The following is a 21893-nucleotide window of genomic DNA, read 5'->3' on the forward strand; positions in this document are numbered from 1 at the left end:
AACGAGCAGGCAGGGCAGATTCCTGTTGGGAACCTTGCTTAGCAACGCCAATACCTTCCTGCCCCAAGGATGCGAGAACCCTCATGCTCCACAGACCTTCCAGAAGGGAAAGCGGAGTTTCCTTCTGAAGCCAGAACCACACAGTCAGCCTCTGTTGCTTAAACAGCAGACACCGCTGGCTTTGCGGCTGCTGTTGTCCAGCCCTGCTGCCGGCTCTGGGGAGGAGAGCAGGGCAGGAGGTGTTCGGGTTTACACTCCTGGCCGTTGCCCAGAAGCCTCTCTAACGCCTTGGTCCACCTAATGCTGGACCGGCTGCTGAGCGGCTGGCATGGAGGCTCCAGAAACGGGACGAACTGAGGAGGCGCTCACTTTATTGGGGGGAGAGCACTGCATGTGGCCAACACATGAAGGCAGCCTGGCGGGCACCCTACACACCGCGCTCAAAAAGGGACACGGGAGGTTTTGCTAAGAAAGACCAACGGGAACGTGGGTTCCTCTGGGCGGCTTCCCAGCCTCATCCCTCGGAGGAGTCGGGACACCCTGACCGTTTCCTTGAAGGCAGATGTGGTCACTACAAGTAGAGCCCTTCAGGGGTGCCTTCTTGTTTTTTATAAAGAACGTTTTCTTTCGATTTTTTGAAGTCTTCATTTGTTACTTTCATTCTGCGTTCTCTCAAGGCCATCAGACCAGCTTCTGTACAGATCGCCTGTGAGAAAGAACAAACAGTATGTTCAGAAAATGAAATACTTTGTGTTCTAATGATTCCGAGAGCTACTTTGAAATAAGGTGTAAGACGCCCACACTAAAACTGCCTCAACCATTTGGGAAAAGATGAGATCTTGTGAATGTCTGAAGCCTTCTAATGATTTTCTCAGGGGATCTGAGGTGGCTTTGAGGAGGAGGACTGGCTCGGGGTCTACCCGGCGGAGTGGCTTGGGAGGGAAGCTCTACCAACGCCCCACTGTCGTTACAGGGAGCCACGTTCCCGGGCCACAGATGCCATTACACCTGGAAACTTCGCGGCAACAGAGCACACATCCAGTTCACCTACCTACACTGAGGAGAGAGCATGCGTTCTGGCTAAATGGAAATCTCCCCATTTACTGCATTTATTGTCTCGCAACACTTGCCAAAAGTAAAACAACCCACACAACATGATGTGATAAAACCACAATCTCAGCACTAAGTTTCTATCTGGTTGTGACCCTCAGGATATTTCAAATGGTTCAGCAAAAAAGAAAGTGAACAGAATGATAAAGCAAAGAGGTAAAACGGTAACACTTGGTGAACTGAGGTGATGGGTATGTGGGCATTTACTATTGTTGCAACTTTTCTGAAGACTTCAAATTTCCCAAAATACAAAGTTGGTGCAAAATTTAAAAACTCTCTTTAAATTGAAGTTACCAACAAAGACACTAACCTAGTTCTACAGATGCCAACGATACGCAGTTCAGTGCAGGCACCGGCGTGAAAAGGCCCCACACACGCCGTCCCTACCTGACCGTGGCACTTACCCCTACCTGACAGAAACCCAGGTCCTCACATACAAAGCAGGCTGGCCCCACAGTGCTGCCGAGCCTCGCCCTAATTCTGGTCATCAGGGAAGAAACGTCCTGACGCGCACACACAACCAAGAGGTACAGTCCAGCCCAGGTTCTCACCTTGATGTCGGCCCCAGAGAGGTCATCTTTAGCCATGATCAAGTCGTCCAGGGTCACATCATCGGCCAGCGTCATCCTGCTTGTGTGGATCTGAAAGATGCGCCTCTTGGTCTTTTCATCCGGCAGGGGGAACTCAATTTTCCTGTCAATGCGGCCTGCGGGTATAAAAGGTTTCCAGTCACACCCCTGTGGCTCCCCCAGGCTCCGCTGTGGCTCGGGAAGCCTGTCTCCTCACACCTGCAGTTTCAGAGGGAAACTTCCCTTGTGGGAAGGGTCCAAATCTTGAAAAGTGAACACTACTCTTTGTAAATATCCACGTTTGAATTCATCCCGTTTAAAAGAAATCCTCTCTCCTCTGGTACCTTCAGAAACACACAAACTAGCTACTGCTGCTTTTGGTGCTACCCGAATGCGAAATTAACTGGAGCTACCATAGGAGCTATTTCTTCAGAAAAAAGAATATTCATTACGGGAAAGAGAAACGGTCACAACTTAAGACTGCGATGAAAAGGGCCACGCTACACCTACTACATCATGCTCTTAGCCATTACCTCAGTGGAACGCAGCTTTTGGGAAGTTATTCTACACTTCAATAATGTATTTGCCTTGATGTGTATCATTTTTAAATCCCCTGAAAGTGCACTTAAACACGAACACGTATAAACACACTCATTCTCCTTGATGGGACAAACGCAAATCTGACCTGGTCTGATAAGTGCTGGATCCAAAGTTTCTATTCGGTTTGTGGCCATGATAACTTTCACGTCACCCCTTGAATCAAATCCATCCAACTGGTTCAACAGTTCCAACATCGTTCGCTGGATTTCTCTTTCACCACCGGAATTTGAATCGTATCTTTGAAAAAGAAGAGAAGGGATGAAAACCGAACTGATCTGCTGAAGGGGAATTATAAAAACACCTCTGATGCCCTCAATTCTGGCAACAAAATCAGCACAGCCTCCCAGCCACCACATAATCTTACTTAAACTGTAGATGTTTTCGTGCCTGAGATGGCATCATTAATTCGGATTGCACGTTTGGTATCTGAGCCCCCGACCCAACCATGAGCTCCTGGAAAGCCTTGTGACAATGGCTGTGTCCCCAGAGTGCAGATGATGCCTGGCTCAGAGTAGAAACTCAAGGCATGGCTGCACACTAATCTCCAGATGGTCACGACTCCCGGGTGGTTGTCACCTGGCACCCAGGAGCAGAGCCTGAAGCATCCACAGCCACGTACAGAAGGAGCCAAGGCAAACCCATGTGCAAGCCACACAGGCAGTGCTCCGTGATCATTCTCAGACAAGAGCTACGAGGTCTTTACCTATAAAGGACACACAGAGAAAAATGTACCTTTTTGTTCCAATGGCATCAATTTCATCAATAAACACGATGGATGGCGCGTGTTCTTCTGCAACTCGAAATAACTCCCGAACGAGTTTGGGCCCATCACCTAGGTACTTCTGAATAAGTTCAGAGCCAACCACTCTTAGGAAAGTGGCTGAGGTTTGGTTTGCTACTGCTTTGGCTAATAAGGTTTTACCTATTTTAGGTTAGAAAAAGAAAGACAAAGTGAAAAAACCCTCAAGTGCTGTCTTAACTCGAAAACCCTGTCACTACCACCTAAAACGGGCATAAAAAACGGGCAGATCCCTCCGATGAAAAGGCATGCCACCATTCCAGTGTCTTGACATTATGTTCTCCAAGGCAGATAAGAGGAAATTCAGAACGTTCTGATTATTTTTAACCATCTTCCTAAAGTCATCATCATAGTGTCAGAAAATACACTTTACTGGGTTATTCGAACTTGCATAGAATATTATTAACCCGACGCATGCCACCAGGGTTTGGGATCCAAACTCTACTCTGTGAAACAATCAGTGATGGAAAAACAGCCTGAGAACCCTAGGTCTGACCTAAGGAAACACTCTTTAGCACCAGGCCTGCAGCCCCCGGGGCCACCCGAGGCGTCGTGGCTGTGCTGGCTGGGCTTCCCCGAGGCTCAGCTGCGACGGGGCCAGCTCCCAGTGAAACCCACAAATGATAGCTCTTCAGACTTTTCTCAGTCTCTGTCGTGTCCTTGTGAGGAACTTCCTCTCTCCAATCTCAGGGAAGATCTCAAACATTTCCAGTCCTGCCCCGTTCCTTGAGATTTCTATTTCAGGTCAAAACCAAGAGATCTGGCAGCCATTTTGTGAACTTTAGGGCTGGAAGACCTTGGCCCCTTTGATGGTGAGTGAGGACAGGGGCACAGGGCCAAGCAGGAGCATCAGGACACGGTGGCAGTTAGAGCAGGGCTGGTAAAGGACCAACCTTAGGCCCGCGGGGGAAGGGGAGGAGGCTGCCGGGGAGTAACACGGAAGACTTAGTTCAAGTGGGAAGAAGGACGAGGCGCTAAGCTTTACTACAAGATGTGGCCACGACATCCTTGTGGTGAGACAGACAGAGGGCTGGGTGTGAAGGCTTAAAGTGCGGAGACTCCCCGAGAGAACCAACTAGGGCTGGTGAACAGAAGACAAAAAGGACCTTTCTAAGTGGGTGGCATCTTTCAGTCCAGAAGCGGCCAAGGCCAGCTGCTGTGGCACTGCAGTAGCCAGAGGGCTCACCGAACCGGCTTCTTCCTCCTCCTGTCAGGCCCACCACCCTGTGCTTCACCCCAGCTCCTCAGACCGGTCCCTAGCAGTGCACATGCACCAAAGGAGGCCTCTCTTCCAGCCATAGCCCTGTTGCCAGCTCACTCCCAGAGCGACCGCGGCCTTGGGCTAGTGGTCACTGGCCTCTCTTGACACTTGATTTCCTGGGCTGTAAGAGGACAGGCTGCAGAAGCTCCATGCCTCCGGAGCTCGTCTCCACTTGTCTCCCAGACCCTCCACTGTGGGCAGTCCCCAGTCCTCTCAGGATCCTCCTGGGAACGTGGTTTCAATTCATTCAAATAACTGTGCTTCCTCTGGAATTTACACAGCGATGTACTGCTAAGTCCTGGACTGTACAACTTACTCAGGTCAACTAGTCACACGGTGAACCAAATATATGTGTTTTTATCTTCATCTATGTATACAGTATTATATTCATTCAGTACCAATGGACCAGAGAATGAACGTAATCTGAACAGCACAGAAGAGGTTTTTAAATCAGCGGTTCTCCACCATGGTTCTGATGTCTGGCCACACACTCCAGATGCAGATCGGGATTTTCAGGGATGGGACCAAATACTGGTATTTTTTAAAGCTCCAGGGTGATCCTAGTGTACAGCCAAGGTTGAGCATCCTGGTTTACTTCCTGTCTTCTAAAGTATATTTAATAGACTCACACTAATCTTGAATTATGAATACTTGAAAGCCTTATGTTTTACAGCATATAAATGAGATATACAAGAGGAGTTCTAAGAAACTAAATGCATTCACACTGAGCAGGCATTTGGGGTGGGGGCTGCCTACTGGTGTTCGTTTTTTGTTGCAATTCCTACTACTGTTTTTAACACATTAAGTCTGTTAAGTCTACAATTTCAAGTCTAAGATAATTCAGTTTCTAAGCATCTACTATACGGATATACTTTTGTGTAATAGGTATGTTTCCCTATTTATTCCAAAAACGTCCAAAATGCCGCTTAGAGAACTTTGTTTTAAACTAAGGAACTGTGGCATCCTTACACAAGAATTAATTATAACAAGCTAATGCTGCAGCTCAGGAGATCAGCTGAGTGCCCAGAGAGTGTCAAACACGGAGCATACGTACCTGTGCCAGGTGGTCCATAGAGAATGACCCCTTTTGGGGGCTTTATACCCATCTCTTCATAATATTCAGGATGAGTGAGAGGAAGCTCCACGGATTCCTACAGAAAACAAACACTGGTAAAAATAAAACACTTTCCTACTAAAATTATCAGATCCATTAACCGGCGTCAAGAATATAGCTCACTTTCAACAAAAATAAGCTAAAACCTCACTACTGTTAGAGACACTGTGGGTGACTTCATCTAGCAGCAAGGACACACTGAAGAGGACATCTGTCCCGCCCGAGGTGCCGCCCCCTGTCTATTGCTCCCAATTTCCCTCTAACTTTCCAGAAGCCAGCCTTGAGCAACATTTAATAAGCTCTTCCTGAGCAAAAGAACTTCAAGTGAAAATACACCCTTTCCATTTAAACTACAGACAGGAGCTGGGATGATTTTCTGATTGCTGTTACACCGATGGACACGCTGGCTAGAGATTGAGCTGTCTGAGAGGTGCCAGGTGGAGACCAGGGACAGCTGTGCATGACCTCCCTACAGACGAGACGCCATGCAGGTGGCTGGCCCACAGCCAACCTGAATGACCACTGCACTTGCCCCGACTCACACTGTCCCCACATCACTGGAGGTTTCCAGATGGCCACAGCTGAAGTTAACACAGATGGAAACATTATATATTCACACACACAATAAACACTGCATATAAAAAGGATTAAGCTGCAGCTGCTGAAGCAACAATCACCCAATTTATTTCCATTACCTAACTCGGTATCAACAGCTACAAAAGAGCACACTGGCAAGCTCTGTTACTGTTTGATCAGTACAGAAAAAACAAAATATGCAAAATAACTCTAAGCACCCTAAATGAGGCCGCAGTAAGAAATCTAAAGTCTTAAAAACCCAGAGCCGGTGCCTAGACCTACCTTAATTTCCTGGATTTGGTTGTCCAACCCCCCAATATCAGCATAGGTTTCCTGGGGGGCCTTTTCTACTTTCATCACCGTGACCAAGGGATCCGTGTCATCCATGAGCACCCCTATGACGGCATGTACCTACAGAGAACGTTAAGTTTTACTGCAGGGACGTGAGGTTTACACAGTCCATTTACAACAGTACAATGCCAATCACCAGAACGGCACGAACCGGCGGATCCGAGAGGAAGGAGAAACCATCCCTAATTAGGGGCTTCGAGACCGGCAACTTGCCTTGTGGTTGAGCAGGACCGAACAGCCTGGCTCCAGCAGGTCCTTGTCTACAAAGGAGAGAATGCTGACGTAGTGTTCTGAGCCCACAGACGTGGACACGATGGCGTGATTGTCATCAATGATCTCTTCCAACGTTCCTACCGACATCGGGGTCCCCCTCAGATCATCCACCTTTGATCTCTCCTCCTATGTAAGAGTATGCCACGAAGGAAAAGCGGGTTAGACCTAAAAAGTAGACAATGCTGACAGTTTTACTAGAGTTACTAGATTTTACTACGTTTACAAAGCAGGTGGTGCGTTTAAAAGGCAGCTAATTTATGATTCATAAGAGCCTGCACAGGTCAACTGCTTGAATTTCACTTATTCACTGAATTCTATCTAATAACTAAAACCGTCAATTTGTAAAATCAAAGTTACAGTAATTTCTCAGTTTACCTCTTGCTTTTCTTCTAAAGGCTTCATTTGTTCCTGATTTCTAATGAATTCTTCCTCCATGAGAAGATAGTCTTTAATTCTCTCTAACTTCAGTAATTTTAAGCGGCACTGAGTGTGAGGTGTCACTGTAATTAAAAAAGTTTTATTGTATGTGGAGCTTGACGTTCGCAATGAATTAAGTCCATCCATAAGAAAAAAAGGTTAAGACTTAAAATAAGCTAATAAGCAGGTGCCTAAATGCAAAGGGAAGAGAGACTTTGGCAGTTATAAGTAAGCAGGTAAAAACGGGACGAGTTCTATGACCAGACAGCTAATACAAAATGACATACACTAAGTGAACTGTCTTTATATATAAGAAAAAAAGAACTCAAGGACCCAAAAGACAGTTTGCTTCGGTGTTTTATTCCCCATAGGTGCTAATAAAAATAGCTACAAGTGCTGTTCAGTCAGAATACATGCTGCATGCTAGCTAGAACAAAAGCATCCACTTGTAGGAGGACCGTGAGAGATCAGTGGTATTAACATAGGCGGCAAACATTTTTTCCACACTCTTCTGCGTTCTTTTGGCTTGAAGTCCCCTGCTGCACAGGAATTTTAGCATATATAGACAAAAATGCCAATCTTTTCTTCTGTGGTTCCTAGGTTTCTTCAAAATGTCTCTCCTTCCCTGAGGTTAAATATATTCCTGAATTTTCGTTCATTTACTTATTTTCACGTCTGTACTACATCTGGCAAAAAGGGATCTAATTTCATTTTCCCTCAACAGCAAATAAAATATGCCAGCCATTTGTGTTAAATACTTCATCCTCTTCCCACAGAACTCAGACATCACCTTACCATATAGTAACGGCCCATGTAACCTGACTTCCTATGCTCTTCTGGCAATCTGAGGACCTAGTCTTTACCGATACCATATTGACTCATTATTCATTTTTTCAAATTGTCGGATTCCTTTCATTCTTAACCAACCAACATTTATTGAAATTACTTCATCTAAGCAGGAAGAGACTTGTTTAGATGGGGATGGGAGGGTTATGTAAGCCGAAGTGATGAGAAAAAGGCAGCCATGGGAAGGAGAGGGGGGAAGAATGTTTTTAAGCAAAGGGCAAAAGCCCTAATGTGGATAAGAGTCAAAGAACACAAGGCAGGGCCGTGTGAACGACAGCAAGGGGAGTGACGGGCTGAGGACAGAGAGGTGGGCTGGGTCAGGTCACCTGCTCTGAATCTCAGTCTATGTTCAGTATGAAGCCACTGAAACAGCTGGTGTTCAGGAATCCCAAGACGGACGTTCCAACACAGTGGCGTTCCATTTCTTCGGGGAATAAGCGTGTTTTCTAAGTTATTGAAGCTCAATCTGACTTTTCTAATCTCAAACTACACTCTTCATACCTCAGAGGAGCTGGCTGTTTAAGCGAGACATGGTTGTATACCGTCTGCACACTGCTAACACCAAAGCACAGCTTTTACCGCAGCCCAGAGGAGGGCCACACCCGCGAGCAGCGCTGCAGCCACCCCGTTTCCTGACTCCACATTCCGACCTCTACGCTACACACACAGACGGCTCTCGTGGAACCGAGACAGCAGGGAGGAACCATTACCCAGTGGCAGCTTGCTGGCAGCATCCGGTCCCTTTGTTTTCTTCTTCTTTTTCCCCACTCTGGTTGGTACAGGAGGTTCGTACTTCTTTTTCTTGTCCTTGAATTTTTAGAACAGCGGGAAAAAACAAAAACCACACCAATCATAGCAAAACACAAACTTCTGTAGGGCCATCATCTTTCTCGGGGCTGTAATTTTCCTTATCTTTCAGAATGCTATTAAAAACTCCTTTTACAAATAAAGCTAGGTTTTACACTTCTGCAATTGGTGAATGTAATCACCAAGTGAAATCAAGAGTCAGACGCTTAATTGACGCCTCTTGATCTTTCTTTTTACAATACACAATGATAGACTATTCAATAAGGACTAGACGTCAGAATTCAGAATTATATACCAAAAGTTTGAGCTGAAATAATGAGACAATTCTTCTTCACATCTGAGGATATTAAACACTAATTTACTGGCAATTTATTTTAACACTCTGTAGTGTTATTTTACACATTTAAAAATCATTAATTCAGGGTGGGGGGCCTGAGGCCTCAGTTGGTTAAACAAGCATTCGACTCTTGGTTTTGGCTCAGGTCACGATCTCACGGTTTGCGGGTTTGAGGCCTGTGTCACGCTCTATACTGCTGGTACGAAGCCTGCCTGGGATTCTATCTCCCTTTCTCTCTGCCTGTCCTACAACCACACTCCCTCTCAAAATAAATTAAAAAAAAAATCATTAGTTCAGGGCATCTGGGTGGCTCAGTCATTTGAGCATCTGACTCTTGATTTCGGCTCAGACCATGATCCCAGTGTCGTGGGATCAAGTCCTGTGTCAGGCTCTGTACTGAGTGTGGAGCCTGCTTAAGATTCTCATTCTCATTCTCTCTCTCTCTCTCTCTCCCCTCACCTCCCCTCTCCTCCCACTCACCCCCTTTCTCTCTCTAAAATGAAACTAAAAATAAAAATCATTAATTCATAATTACTTACTTGACAGGTCAATAATCTTCTACAACATGAAACGGATACTGTATGTGAGGCCAGGCTGGTTAAAAAACTACAGGATTACTTATTTTGCATTTTGACACTCACGAGTCCCCAAAGGACTTCTCAGCTGACAGCCAAGATATGTTGCACAAGATATGTTTACTCATATCACAGACACATCTGGCTTATTTACCTTATCATCCTTCTTGCCACCTCCAGGGCCATGACCACCACTCTGACTTTGACCCTGAAAAAAGAAATCAGAGGTATAAATTCAGAATGCGATCATTTCAAAAGAACATCCTTATATTCCCAGGATTCCATGACACCATTTAACATTTCTGGACTTAAAATGTACCTTGCAGTCAACATGTACATTTAGCATCGTAGAAATTTCTTTTCTTCCTGAAAAGCTGTTAGTGGATCAATGGTGTGCCCTGCAACTGTTTGCATCTTAAATCAAGAACAAGCCTACTAAGAAACTGATGTATCATAATGAGGCTGGGATTCTAAGACCACCCCTTTTTTGAGGGGAAAGTAGAGCTTGACATTCTTTAATATAAAACTACTTGAGTGAGTATATTTCATGAAATTAGGCCATCAAAGCTAAGTCATTTTACCTATTTAACAATCATTTATCAATCGTTTACTCCTTACTACGATCACACCAAGACCCAGGAGACTTTTCTTTCAAAAGCAACTTACATACCTCCCATCTCTAAAGCCTGGGGCTCTCAGGCAGGTCTTTCTTCCCAACCTGAAAAGCTAAATCACCTTAAGGTATCAAGAACTCAAGTGTATTAATACACTCGTGGGATTTGGGGATTTTAAAACAGACCCCTCGGCTACAAGGGATGGCTTAATAAAGAACACTATCTCAAAGCTGGTGGCATTTTAAACAATAGTGAGCTTACTTGAATAGAGGAGCCCTCAGTCCCCTCAAATCACTTCCACGTAAGCACCTCTAAATTAATACACCACCAGTTTAATTATCAAGACAGAACAATGTATCATTGTTACCTAGAAGAGTTAGGGTCAAATATAGTTCCCCACCTGCAGGATTCTTAAAATTCTGTGCTTTATTCTGAAGGACGTAATTGCAGGCTCTGAAAAACTGTGGTTCACAGAGTTAGTTATACCGCAGTAGGCTGTCCAAAGTACAGGCCTTTAATACTTACTTACACCTCCTAAAGAAATGTGCTGTTGGCTGGGGCAGCTAATGTTTGTGGGGTGCTTACTATGTGCCCAAGTCTGTACCAGACATTTTCCTTTACTACTTCATTAATTTCACACCACCCTTCAAGGTAGGGTTTATCATTCCCACTTTTTAGACGAGGAGCTGCGATGAGCCTAAGAACATGGGCTATGGAATCAGATGCATCTAGCTTTAAACTCCATCACACAGGTCACCTCCCTGAGCCTCAGCATTCTTAACCAGAAAGTGGGGATGATTCTAGCTCCCCTTACTGAAGATGAGGTAAGGCACATAAACCACTCAGCATGTGCATGACTCACAGTAACTCCTCAGCAATACAATATCACCAGTGAACAAGAAATATTAGGGTCAGGATTTTAATGACCAGCCTGGTTACAAAATCTGGGCTCTGAAATAAAACTATCTGGTTCAGTTCTTCACTCTCATTTAACCCATCTCTGTTTTTATCCAGAACTCTGACCTCCCACTCACATTCCCACAGCATTTTCTCCCCTCACCAATCCAGCTATTCCTTTGTAAAACAAGGAGCTGATCCTTTAATTTTCCTCAAAAACCTTCAGCTGCTCCCCAGCATTTATGGTGTAATGTCCAAACTCTAGAGTGGCAGACGTGGCCCCTGCCAAACTGGCTGCAGCTAACCTTTCCCAGGTTCATCTACCACTCGTGATCCTGCAAGTCTGGCCCCACAGGAGGGCATCTTCCTGTACAGGTCATAAACCTCTTCATTTCTGGGGCATTTTACAAGATGTTTCTCAGTCTCAAATAACAATAACAATAACCCATTTCAAGCCCTTACTCTATGCCAAACAGTGTGCATTCTCAGGGTATCATCTAGTTTACTTCTTACAGACCCTATGAAATTGGCACAATCATAACCCCTGGTTTACAGATACGGAAACCAAGGCCCAGAGATGTTAAGTGACTTGCCTATTATCACAAAGCTTGTCAGAGATGTAGCCAGGAATCACGAAGGTCTATTGGACACCAATATCTTCCTGCATGGCCTCTAGCAAAGACTGGCAGGGTTTGTGTAATAGCACAGCCACTTAATGTGTCTCTGTTTCCTCCTTGGTAAAGTGAGGATGATAATAATTACTGTAAGGATAAGAAGAAAATGCTGGAATATAACCCTATGTCTATTGCAGCATTATTTACAGTAGCCAAGATATGGAAGCAAGCTAAGGGTCCATCAATAAATGAATGGATAAAGATGGTGAGGCATGTAAATGCACACAAACACAATGGACATTACTCAGCCATTAAAAAAAAAAAAAAAAGATCTTTCCATCTGTGACATTAACGGACCTAGAGGGTATTAAGTTAAATGAAGTCAGACAGAGAAAGACAAATACAACACGATCTCACTTGTATGTGGAATCAAAAAACAAAGCAGAAACAGATCCATAAACACAGAGAACTGGTGGCTGCCAGAGGAAAGGGACAGTGGGTGATGGGGAATGGAAGGCACAGGCTTCCAGTTATAAAAGGTATAAATCCCGGGAATAAAAGGTAAAAGGTACGGCACATAAAGCACATAAATATACAGACAGTGGCACTGGGATAGCACTGCACTGTAAAGGGACAGATGGCAGCTACAGTGAGAGCACAGCAGAGAACAGACTCGTCCAATCACTGGGTTGTCCACCTGAAACTAATTTAACACTGTGCCAGCTCTACTTCAATAACCATGACAGTGACAAGGAGAATAACTATGGAAAAGTACCTAGCACATGCTTAGAACATTACCCCCGAAGTCCTTACAAGACCTAGAAGACTATGTGGTCGGCGTTCTTGATGTTCAGGATACAGGCTGAACACACTGCCATCTCAGGCCCTTTGCGCTTACCTATTCCTTCTGCCTGGAGCCCCTTCCCCTCAGATGTCGGCATAGGCTACTCTCATTTTGTTTAGACCCCTGCTCAAATCTCACCTCCTCAGAGGGGACTTTGCTAACACCCTATGTAAAATAGCCATCCCCTCCCTTTCTATAAACAACCATATAGCACTGGCCACCCACCCATCTCTCTCCCGTTCCCTGCCATCATATTGCAAGTCTGCTTTTCGGTGTGTGTGTGGGTGTGTGTGTGTGTGTGTTCGCCTTGTCTAGAATGTAAGCTCCATGAAGGCAGAGACTTCGCCAATCACGCTCACCTCTTGCGCCCTCACCGCTTAGAGCAGAACTTGGCCAAAAAAAAAAAAAAAAGTTGCAGGTGCTCAATAAACACCTGCCTACTGAACTAACGAACAACTGCTAGCGGGAGATTCCCCTCCGAGGTGCACCAGTCACAAAGACGTCAGTCTTGAATGCCTTCCCCAAGTGCCCCCACTCCCCGCGGTCGTCCACCGCCGCGCTCTCCCCTCCTCGGCCGGAACGAATCCCTCCCTCTTCTGCGGTCGCGCAGCCCTTCACCTGAGCGGCTCAGAAAGCACTGGTCCCAGGTGCTCAGGGAGGCTCCCGCCGGAACTCCCCGCGCCGGTCAGCGGGGCCCCGGGCGACGGAGGAGCAAAGCCGGGCGCCCTGACCCGCTCCGCCGCCCCACTAGCAGCCCTCCCGGGGGACCCTGCGCGCCAGGGGCCCCAGGAACCCCGGTCCGGGCCCGCTGGTCGGCCCCGGCGGACCTGAGCACTGTCTCCGGGAGCCCCCGACCCCCGAGGAGAGCGGGCCGGCGGGCAGGAAGGCGGGCGGGTCGAGTGCCTCGGGGAGCCGCCTCGCCCTCTCGTCGCGGGTCGCTTCGACCCCGTCGCACCGCCACCACCCGCCGAAACCCTTAGTCACTCACCATCTTGCTCCGGCCGCTTGAACCACCGCTACCGGATATGCATCTGCCAAGGCGGCCGACAGAAGCGGAAGTTGCCTATGACGCTACGGAAGCCGAGAGGAGCCAAATCCCTCCCTGACGGAGTCGCTCTCCAAGGGCTTGGTGGGGCAACGAAATATCTTAGAAGCAAAACGTGAATCTTGTAAAATATTTTACTTGAAAAACAATTTTAAATCGAAGTTGTTAGGCTGTTGTCAACAGTTTAAGACGACGACGTAGACTTTGAAAGAAGTAAGACAGTTGTGAAAATATAAAATATTTAAAATCTGCAAAAATCTTAACTGAGAAGAATTTCACGTGTTGCTCCAAGAACTGGAATGGAATTATAACGGCGAAGGTGACATAAACTTTTGGATCAACATTTAAGCTATTATTTGGGCTCTGGAATAGACGTGATCATCTGAGAGTATTTCCTTGTCTGATGAGTTACCTGGATGCGTTTTCTTTTTTCCTTTGATGCTTTGTGGCTTGTGATGATGTCACATGTTGTCTTAAAATAACTAGTCTTGCACCTGGTTGGTAACGTTGATCATTTATTACACCTACCAGGACATTAGAAAGATAGCAAGCATCCCTTTGGCCTCTGGAAACTTCCACAACTGGTGCTCAAAATGTTGCCTGTTGCTGAACTGGAGAGACGGAATTCATTCTTGTTTTTTGTTTTTTTTTTTCTCTGCTCCTGATTAATTTAGGCATTTTAGTTGTGAAATGCTAAAAATATTTCACTAACACCCAACAGGTACAAAAATAGGAAATCACTCTTTCCTTTTCATCGTCATCTATAAAAACTATGTCTTGACAACTGTTGATCCCCGCTAACAAATCTGGCATCTACATGATATGTGAAACAGTATGATAGGTGAGGGGCAAGACAACTCCCCTTTCACGAATGCTGAGAGAAACGCCAGAGTTGTATGGAATGTCTAAGCAATCTGTGTATAACCCGAAGAAGTGTAGAGGTCCTGAGGTGGTGTCACATTCAAAGAAGCACAGGCTGATGATACTTAAGAAAACTTAAATTCTGGAGGACTTGCATTAAGAAGCCCCTCAATGCACAGAAAACACATTCATCTCTTTTCTCCCTCCTGCTGGCCCCGTCACTATTCTCCACTCCAATGACAGCCAGCCCTGTAACCCCAACTCTTGCAGCTTCCAACCTCCCCAAGCACCACGTGCTCCAGTCTTTCCACCCCCTCCCTGCTTCTTAGCTATTCATTTTGTAGATAAATGTAACTTCTCTACTCTCCTTAGTGTTAGCTCCCTTTTTCCAATTTCTTGGATTTCCCCTGAAAAGAGGGCACAGAAACTGACCCGGTCAGGGAATATCCATTTGCCTTAGGGGGAAAAAAAGGGTGGGGCTGGGAAGAAGATGAGAGATTATGAAGAATCACATTAGTGACTTTTGCCTTGCTCACAGAAGTAATATTTTGTTTGTAGTTAGCCTAGGCTGTGTTTAGGACATCTAGGAATTGAAACATGATATTGAATATCACAATAGCGTATACATATAAATGTGTACAGTTGTATATGGACTTGTACTTCTGCTTGTGTTTGAGTAGGTGTGCGTATCTATTGTCTTCTCTGTATCTCCGCACACACACATGCACACACACACACACACACACACACACACACACGTTGATGCCCTGCAAGTATCCAAGGCCAAACTTAGTGTCTTCCCCTAGGACCTCACATATATTTTATCCTGGCTAATGACACTATTCAGAGACCTAAGCCGGAAGCCTCCCCTCCAACCTCTCCCATTCCCCGGCCACCTCAGTGGTCAAGTCTTATAGCTTTGCTTCTGTCATGTTTCATCATCTCGTCCCTCTTTCCATCCCCACCTTGTCACCCATCTCACAATTCATTCAGCAAATAATTACTGAGCACACCATGTGCCAGGCTCTCCTCTACGGTCTGAGGATACTGCGGTGAACAAACAGACAAAAATCCTTTTCCTAATGGATTTTACAATAAACAAGTAAATGAGTATATAGCATGCTACACGAAGATAAATGCTTTGGGGGAAATTAAATAGGAAGGAAGACTAGAGATCGTGCAGCAGTGGCGGTAGGTGCTTCTGACTTTAAATAGGATGTTATCTGAACAAAAACTTAAGGAATTAGAGAGTTAGCTATTCAGTATCTGGAGGAAAGCTTTCCAGGCAGAGGGAATAGCGAGTGCAAAGGCCCTGAGGTGAGAGCAACAAGTGATAGGGACTGGAGACACCATGTGGTGAAGAACTGAAAAACAGACACATAACTCCCAATGGAGGCTTAAGGGGGGTTAGAGTCAAAGCAATATAACCCAATAGGGAATTAATAATAAATTTTAATCATTAATACATTTATTATTAATAAATTATTACCCAATAGGGAAGAGAGCAGCAGATTTTGGCATCAGAACACTTGGGTCTGAAACTGGGCTCCATCGCTTACTGCTGTCTCGGTTTCCTATCGTTGCTCTAAGAAACTACCACGAATTTAGTGTAGTCTTTTCTGGAAACTCTAGGGAGAATCCATTTCCTTGCCTTTTTCAGCTTCAAGAGGCCACCTGCATTCCTTGGCTTGTAGCCCTTCTTCCGTCCTAAAGCTGGTAACATTGCCCCTGCTTCTGGCCTCACATCTCTCTCTGACTCCACATCTGCCTCCCTCTTTCACTTTTAAGGACTTTGGCAATCACATCAAGCCCACCCAGGTAATCCAGGATAATCTCCCTATCTTTAGATCAATTGATTAGTACCCATCATTCCATGCGTGACCCACCCCCTGGAGCGAGGTTACCACTTACCTTACCATATTCACAGGTTACAGAGATTAGGATGTGGACATCTTTGGGGAGTCCTTACTCCCCATGGGCATGTCACTTCCCTGTCTGTGCCTCAGTTTCCCCATATGTTCAAGAGGATAATATTAGTACCTCAGATCCATTCCTTTCCCTCTCCGGGCCACCGTGTCAGCCAGGTCACGTCAATGAGCAGCTCTCCGGTGGGAGACTGGAAGGGAGTAGACGGAGGAGTCAGAAATGTCTCTCTCTCTCTTTCAGCCTCCAGTGGCGGGGGCAGCGGCTGCCTGGCCACGGTGGCTTCAGTGCTCACCTGTCAGGACAACCATAGCTCCGGCTCCCACAGAGTGACAGGGCCCTGGGCTTGAAGTTCCCTTTGTCCTTCCGCCCCAGTGCCCACAGGGACTTCCTGCTGTTGCTAATTTCCAAGATGCCTCCTTATCTGTGTTGGTTATTTTACAGAAGGAGAGCATGTGGGAACGGGGGCGGGGGCAGAGAGAGAGAAAGAGAGAGGGAGAGGGAGAGGGAGAGGGAGAGGGAGAGGGAGAGAGAGAGAGAGTGTGTCTTCAACAGGCTTCACACTCAGCGCAGAGCCCGAGGAGGGGCTCGATCCCACAACCCTGGGACGATGACCTGAGCCAAAATCAAGAGTGAGGCAGTCAACCAACTGAGCCACCCAGGTGTCCCTAAACTTCTTAATATGTAACGCAGGGATATTCTTTGCAAAAACTGCTGAGATATGAATTATAGACTGTATCTGGTAAGAAGTGATCAAAGGCAGTTAACATCAATTTGGAACAATGTGTCCATTTTTTCACAATTTGTCTTGTTTCAAAACAAGGTAAATTAATCTTTGTTTCTCTTTGATTTTCAATAATGCAATGTAACAGAACTAAAACTAAAAGTTCTCCGTGAAGCAAGGATTATGAGAAAATGTATGGCATTCCTTTGGTAAACGTGTGTATGTGTGCATTTTTCAAATTTTCTGGCACATAGAATTTCAGAAATAGGAAGCAGAAAATAGAAAACATTTTAAAAGAAGGTGAGGCTTGACTATGACTATAGTCGGAATCAATATTTCATATGACTAGATAAATTGGTTTCCATAACCTCATAAAAGAACATCCACTGAATCTGAAAGAAACCATGTTAAAATCCGATCTGTGGGTTTTTGTTTTTATCTAAAGTATCTTGCAATATTGAGTAGTCTCAGAAAACATTGTAACTACACTGAAAAGAGAGTCATAAACCAATCTTACTTTAGCTGTTCTAAGTTATGTTTCATCCTAGGAGCAAGTATTGAGATTAACTGGAAAAATTGCTAATATTTAAACACATTTTAAAGAGCTGTTTTCAGCTTCGGCGTCTCTTACCACTGTTGGTTTGCTTTATTCTCCAGGGACACTCTGTCAGGAGCGATACATTTTATGCCTAACGTGTTTTATGACAGGGGACAGGCCATCAAATGAGACTTCTCCTCACTCCCACTTGGCCACCATCCCTGATGGTCTGTGGGGCCTCCTTCCCAATGCCAAACTTCACCCCCTGCAGAAATAGGTATATGATGGGGAAACCCTAAGCCCCAAGTATTTATGGTGCTTTGATTTTAGTCCTCAAAGGAGCTTTCCCCAAAGCCGTGTTCTCAGTCATTTCTGTGTGGGTCCCCCTGCCCAAGACACGGCAAGATACAGGTGGGTGAATGGGGTGGGCTTCCTTCTGTTAGGAGGGAGGAGAACTTTGGGAATGCAGGTTCAGCCTCGGAGAGAGCAGATTTTAGCCTGGAGAAAACATGGCACTAGGGAACAAGAAACAGATTCCCAAATCCTAGCGGTTTGCATACCTCGCTTTGAAGACCTCTGCATGTGTATATAATAGATAAATACATGTATGGGGATTTGTTTACAAAAATAAATAAACACACAAATAGGACTTGATGCTCAACTCTTTTTCAAAAATCTTTACTGATGGCCGAGCCAGCAAGAAAGTTTGGAGAGGTGGCCTGCAGAAGAGAGGACATAGGTGCAGCATCTAAGGCAGCGACACCACCAGCCTCCAAATTTGTTTCTCTACCCACCTCTCCTCTTCCCTCCAGGCCCCTCGGCCTCCCTCTCCTCCCCTCTGCCCTCTCCTTTCTTCCATGCCTGCATTCGCTGAGTGCCTGGGGCACTGTGCTAGGCACTGGGGCTGCAAGGGTGGGCGCGTTTCCTGCAGGGTTTCCTTCTGGGTGAAGTCCACTTCGTGGACTGAGAACACCTGTCCGCCACACTGGCTGCCTTTGCTCTTGGTTCACGCGGCTCGCCCTGGAGGTGGCGCGGTGGGAGAACAGTCTGGAAACGGTTCTTGAGTTTTACGAGCAAGCTTCAAGGGGTCAGGAAAGATCTTAGGATATAGAACGTAGATTTGGAAATGCAGCGGGCAAGATAGAGTCACTTGCCAAGCAGGCAGCCAAGGGTGTTGCCCCTAAGACCTGATCCCTGATGCATTTCTGTACCTGCCGGGGCTCTCGTGTGCGCTCCGTCAGCGCACGCGCGGAGTAATCGGTCTACATCAGACAGACTTTGTTGACGGAAATCTGCCCTAAGTTTTTGAAGCTCAGCACAAGTATATTCTCCATCTTCTGTTACTTCGCGGGTTAACCTTGACTGTGATTAAATTGAACACTCTTTCTTGTGATAATAGGTCTGCTTTGATAATCCTCCCGGCCAAACCCCTCCCTGGGTTACTATATAGTTTCCTGGATCCTCAGGATGGAAGGTCCCAAGGGTGTTTTGTCCTTTACACTTGAATTATTCATTGATTGGAACGTCCTCATTCCTCTATTAGTAATAGAGGACTACTTTTTACCCCTTTGTTGGTCCTGGTCTGGCTGCAAGATGGGTTTTGGGTTGTTTTGTTTTGTTTTTTTTAGAGAGAGAGCAGAGGAGAGGGGCGGAGGGAGAGAAAGAGAATCCCAAGCAGGCTCCATCCACGCTGAGCGTGGAGCCCACCTCGGGGCTCGATCCCACAGCCCTGGGGTCATGACCTGAGCCAAAATCAAGAATCGGCTGCTCAACCGACTGAGCCACCCCGGCGCTCCTGCCAGATGGCTTTCACTGGTAAGATGGTGAAGTCTGCAGTAGACGCTCTTGACTGTAAGGGCTTTATGTTTTTAGGATCCGGGGTCCTGGTAGTGAGTTTCTTTCTGACTTCTAACTCTGTGGCTACCACGGGTCTTCTACACCAAGTATGGTGTCCAGCATCTGGGCCCTTCCCGCTTTCGTAAGGCATTTACCTAGTGCCCGCACATTCCTTCCATTTTTGTACCCTCGCAGCTGCGATACACAATTTCTTAACTATGTAGAACTCCATGCCCCACTTATACCTGGGATATGTGTACACATTTTTCCACGGGTTTTGTTCACGTCTTTCTGCCAAGCTATAGATTATTTTGGCCACTAGTGGCATGTATTTTTGCAATGTTTCCAAACGGCTTCATTTTTCTTAACCCTCCAACTGCCCTTCTGAAGTGGTGTCTCTTGGGTTCAGCTTTGGCTAGTTCCGCCTCCCACCCTGCTTGCAAAGCGGTAAAGCCCAGGATAAGCTTTCACTGCCGGCTGCCCCCTGCATAGAACCGGTTTTGGTTTCCTCTGCCTTTGCTGATACCTTAGGATCTCACCCCAAGCAAGATGCCTGGAAAGTCTATATTCACACAAATCTACTCCCCAATTTATTATTGATTACTTCTGCTAGAGTCAATTCAAGCAATACTCAAGGAGCCTTTTCTGATTCTTCTAAATTGTCTAACACGCAGTGAGTCAATGGCACAGAATCCTGCCTACTGTGCAAACTGTCGTGAGCACGCTACGAGGGCGCACACACGAGTGTGTCTTTCCACAATGTCAAGTTGATTCCATCCTAAAGCAAGGCTGCCATACTTGTAAAGCGGGTCCAGGATTCCAAATTCAATGACATTTCACTATGCATTTAAGTTGACGTCATACGTGTCACACAAAGCAAAGCACAAGACAAAGTCACATAGCACACAAGATACAAGAGGTAAGAAGTTAATGAACCCAATGCGCTCAGTCTGCGAGCACGCGGTTGTTGGGGCGAGGGCTCCGTCTGGCCCAGGGCCGCTCTTTGGCCCCCGCTGCTTTTTATGTCGAAGCAGTGGAGGATCTCCGGTATGTTCGGAGATCAATGGACAGGGCCTTTGGTGGCCATCGTCTTTTTGATGTGGTCAGATGTGAAAACTCACCCTCTGGAGAGTCTGACAGTTTGCTCCAAAGTCTTCTCTTTTAAAAGACGTTTAATTTGTCTTGGGGCGCCTGGGTGGCTCAGTCGGTTAAGCGTCCGACTTCTGCTCAGGTCACGATCTCACGGTCCGTAGGTTCGAGCCCACGTCGGGCTCTGGGCCGACGGCTCAGAGCCTGGAGCCTGTTTCAGATTCTGTGTCTCCCTCTCTCTCTGCCCCTCCCCCGTTCATGCTCTGTCTCTCTCTGTCTCAAAAATAAATAAACGTTAAAAAAAATTTAAAAAAATAATAAAAGATGTTTAATTTGTCTTGAGCCTTTCCAGGTCTTCTCTGGTTCTGCTGGTCATCATTTCTGGCTGTTGTCACCTGTGCTGGTCTGGGCGCTATCTAGTCTCAGCTGCAACGCCCGTGGCTGCAGACGTCACTGCTTGACATGAGCGAGACCATCTTGGTCTCTGCAGTAGCGTGATGGTTTAAGGGCACAGACTGAAGTCAGGTCGCTCGGATTTGACCCCAGCTTGCCACTCACATAGGACATCAGTGTGTGGCCCCAGGCATGACTTTTCCCATCTGTAAAATGGGTGTACTAACACACCCTATCCACAGAACGACTTGACATTTGTATTTACAACAGTACCTGCCCCATGTGTTAAGTACGACATATGTTTATTAAATACTTTTTTAAATGAAGCGTTTGGGCAAAATGACCTGAGGTTTGATCATCTGTCACCAAAAACACCCCCCAGCTTTAGTGCCCAGGCTGCTTGTCACCGTGGGTATGTCTTCTGTGCTTGGTCACTGAAGGAGAAATGAGCAGCGGCCAGTTGACTGAGAGGCCCGTGGGTGCATGCAGTTCAGAGAGTCGCCGGCAGATGGAGCCACGCAACCAAATTCTGCGCAGCGGCCGGTTTCTCCTGTCCAGACTAGAAGTTCCTTCAGGAGCTGGTCTCAGGTGCTGGGCTTCCAAATGACCCTGGGCCCTCCCCCGCTGCACCCTCTATTCACTCACTCTCTCCCCCTCCGCCCCCTGGGCTGGCCAGTCCTCTTTCCTACGATGGCCTTTTTGGCCTGGCTGGGAAGCCTGCTAATTGGCCTCTATCTGGCTAAACCCTGGCCCCCGAAGGGGAGCAGAATTTGTCACCCTGAAACATGCCCCTCTGGCATAAGAATTATTTAAACCTGGTTAATTTAAAAAAACGTTGAAGTTTATTTGTATTTATTTTGAGAGACAGGGAGGGAGAGCA

General features: G+C 46.3%; 2 protein-coding genes across 3 annotated transcripts in view; one reads left to right on the forward strand and one right to left on the reverse strand.

The window, feature by feature from the left end:
* The window catches only part of NRDE2 (NRDE-2, necessary for RNA interference, domain containing), a 55674-nt gene extending 46357 nt beyond the window's left edge, over window positions 1–9317 (forward strand). The window contains exon 15 of one of the 2 annotated variants that reach the window (XM_047080232.1): window positions 8423–9317. The gene's annotated coding sequence lies outside the window, so the exon portion shown is untranslated. Of the gene's footprint in view, window positions 1–973; window positions 7179–8422 lie in introns of those variants that run through there. The other variant, XM_047080231.1, reaches the window with a different exon arrangement.
* PSMC1 (proteasome 26S subunit, ATPase 1) lies at window positions 355–13642 on the reverse strand. The gene is made up of 11 exons (XM_047080234.1): window positions 13593–13642; window positions 9790–9843; window positions 8627–8723; window positions 7029–7153; window positions 6594–6779; window positions 6312–6440; window positions 5394–5490; window positions 3012–3201; window positions 2365–2516; window positions 1662–1816; window positions 355–706 (listed from the first exon to the last, which is right to left on the reverse strand). Exons 1-11 carry the CDS (start codon window positions 13593–13595, stop codon window positions 572–574), a joined length of 1323 nt encoding a protein of 440 aa, XP_046936190.1. The 5' UTR covers window positions 13596–13642; the 3' UTR covers window positions 355–571.
* Between the last annotated feature and the right edge of the window lie 8251 nt (window positions 13643–21893).

The sequence above is a fragment of the Lynx rufus genome, unplaced genomic scaffold, assembly GCF_022079265.1.
Source record: "Lynx rufus isolate CCGP_SWC_20201006 ecotype Redwood Valley unplaced genomic scaffold, mLynRuf1.p SCAF_17, whole genome shotgun sequence".
NCBI lineage: Eukaryota > Metazoa > Chordata > Mammalia > Carnivora > Felidae > Lynx > Lynx rufus.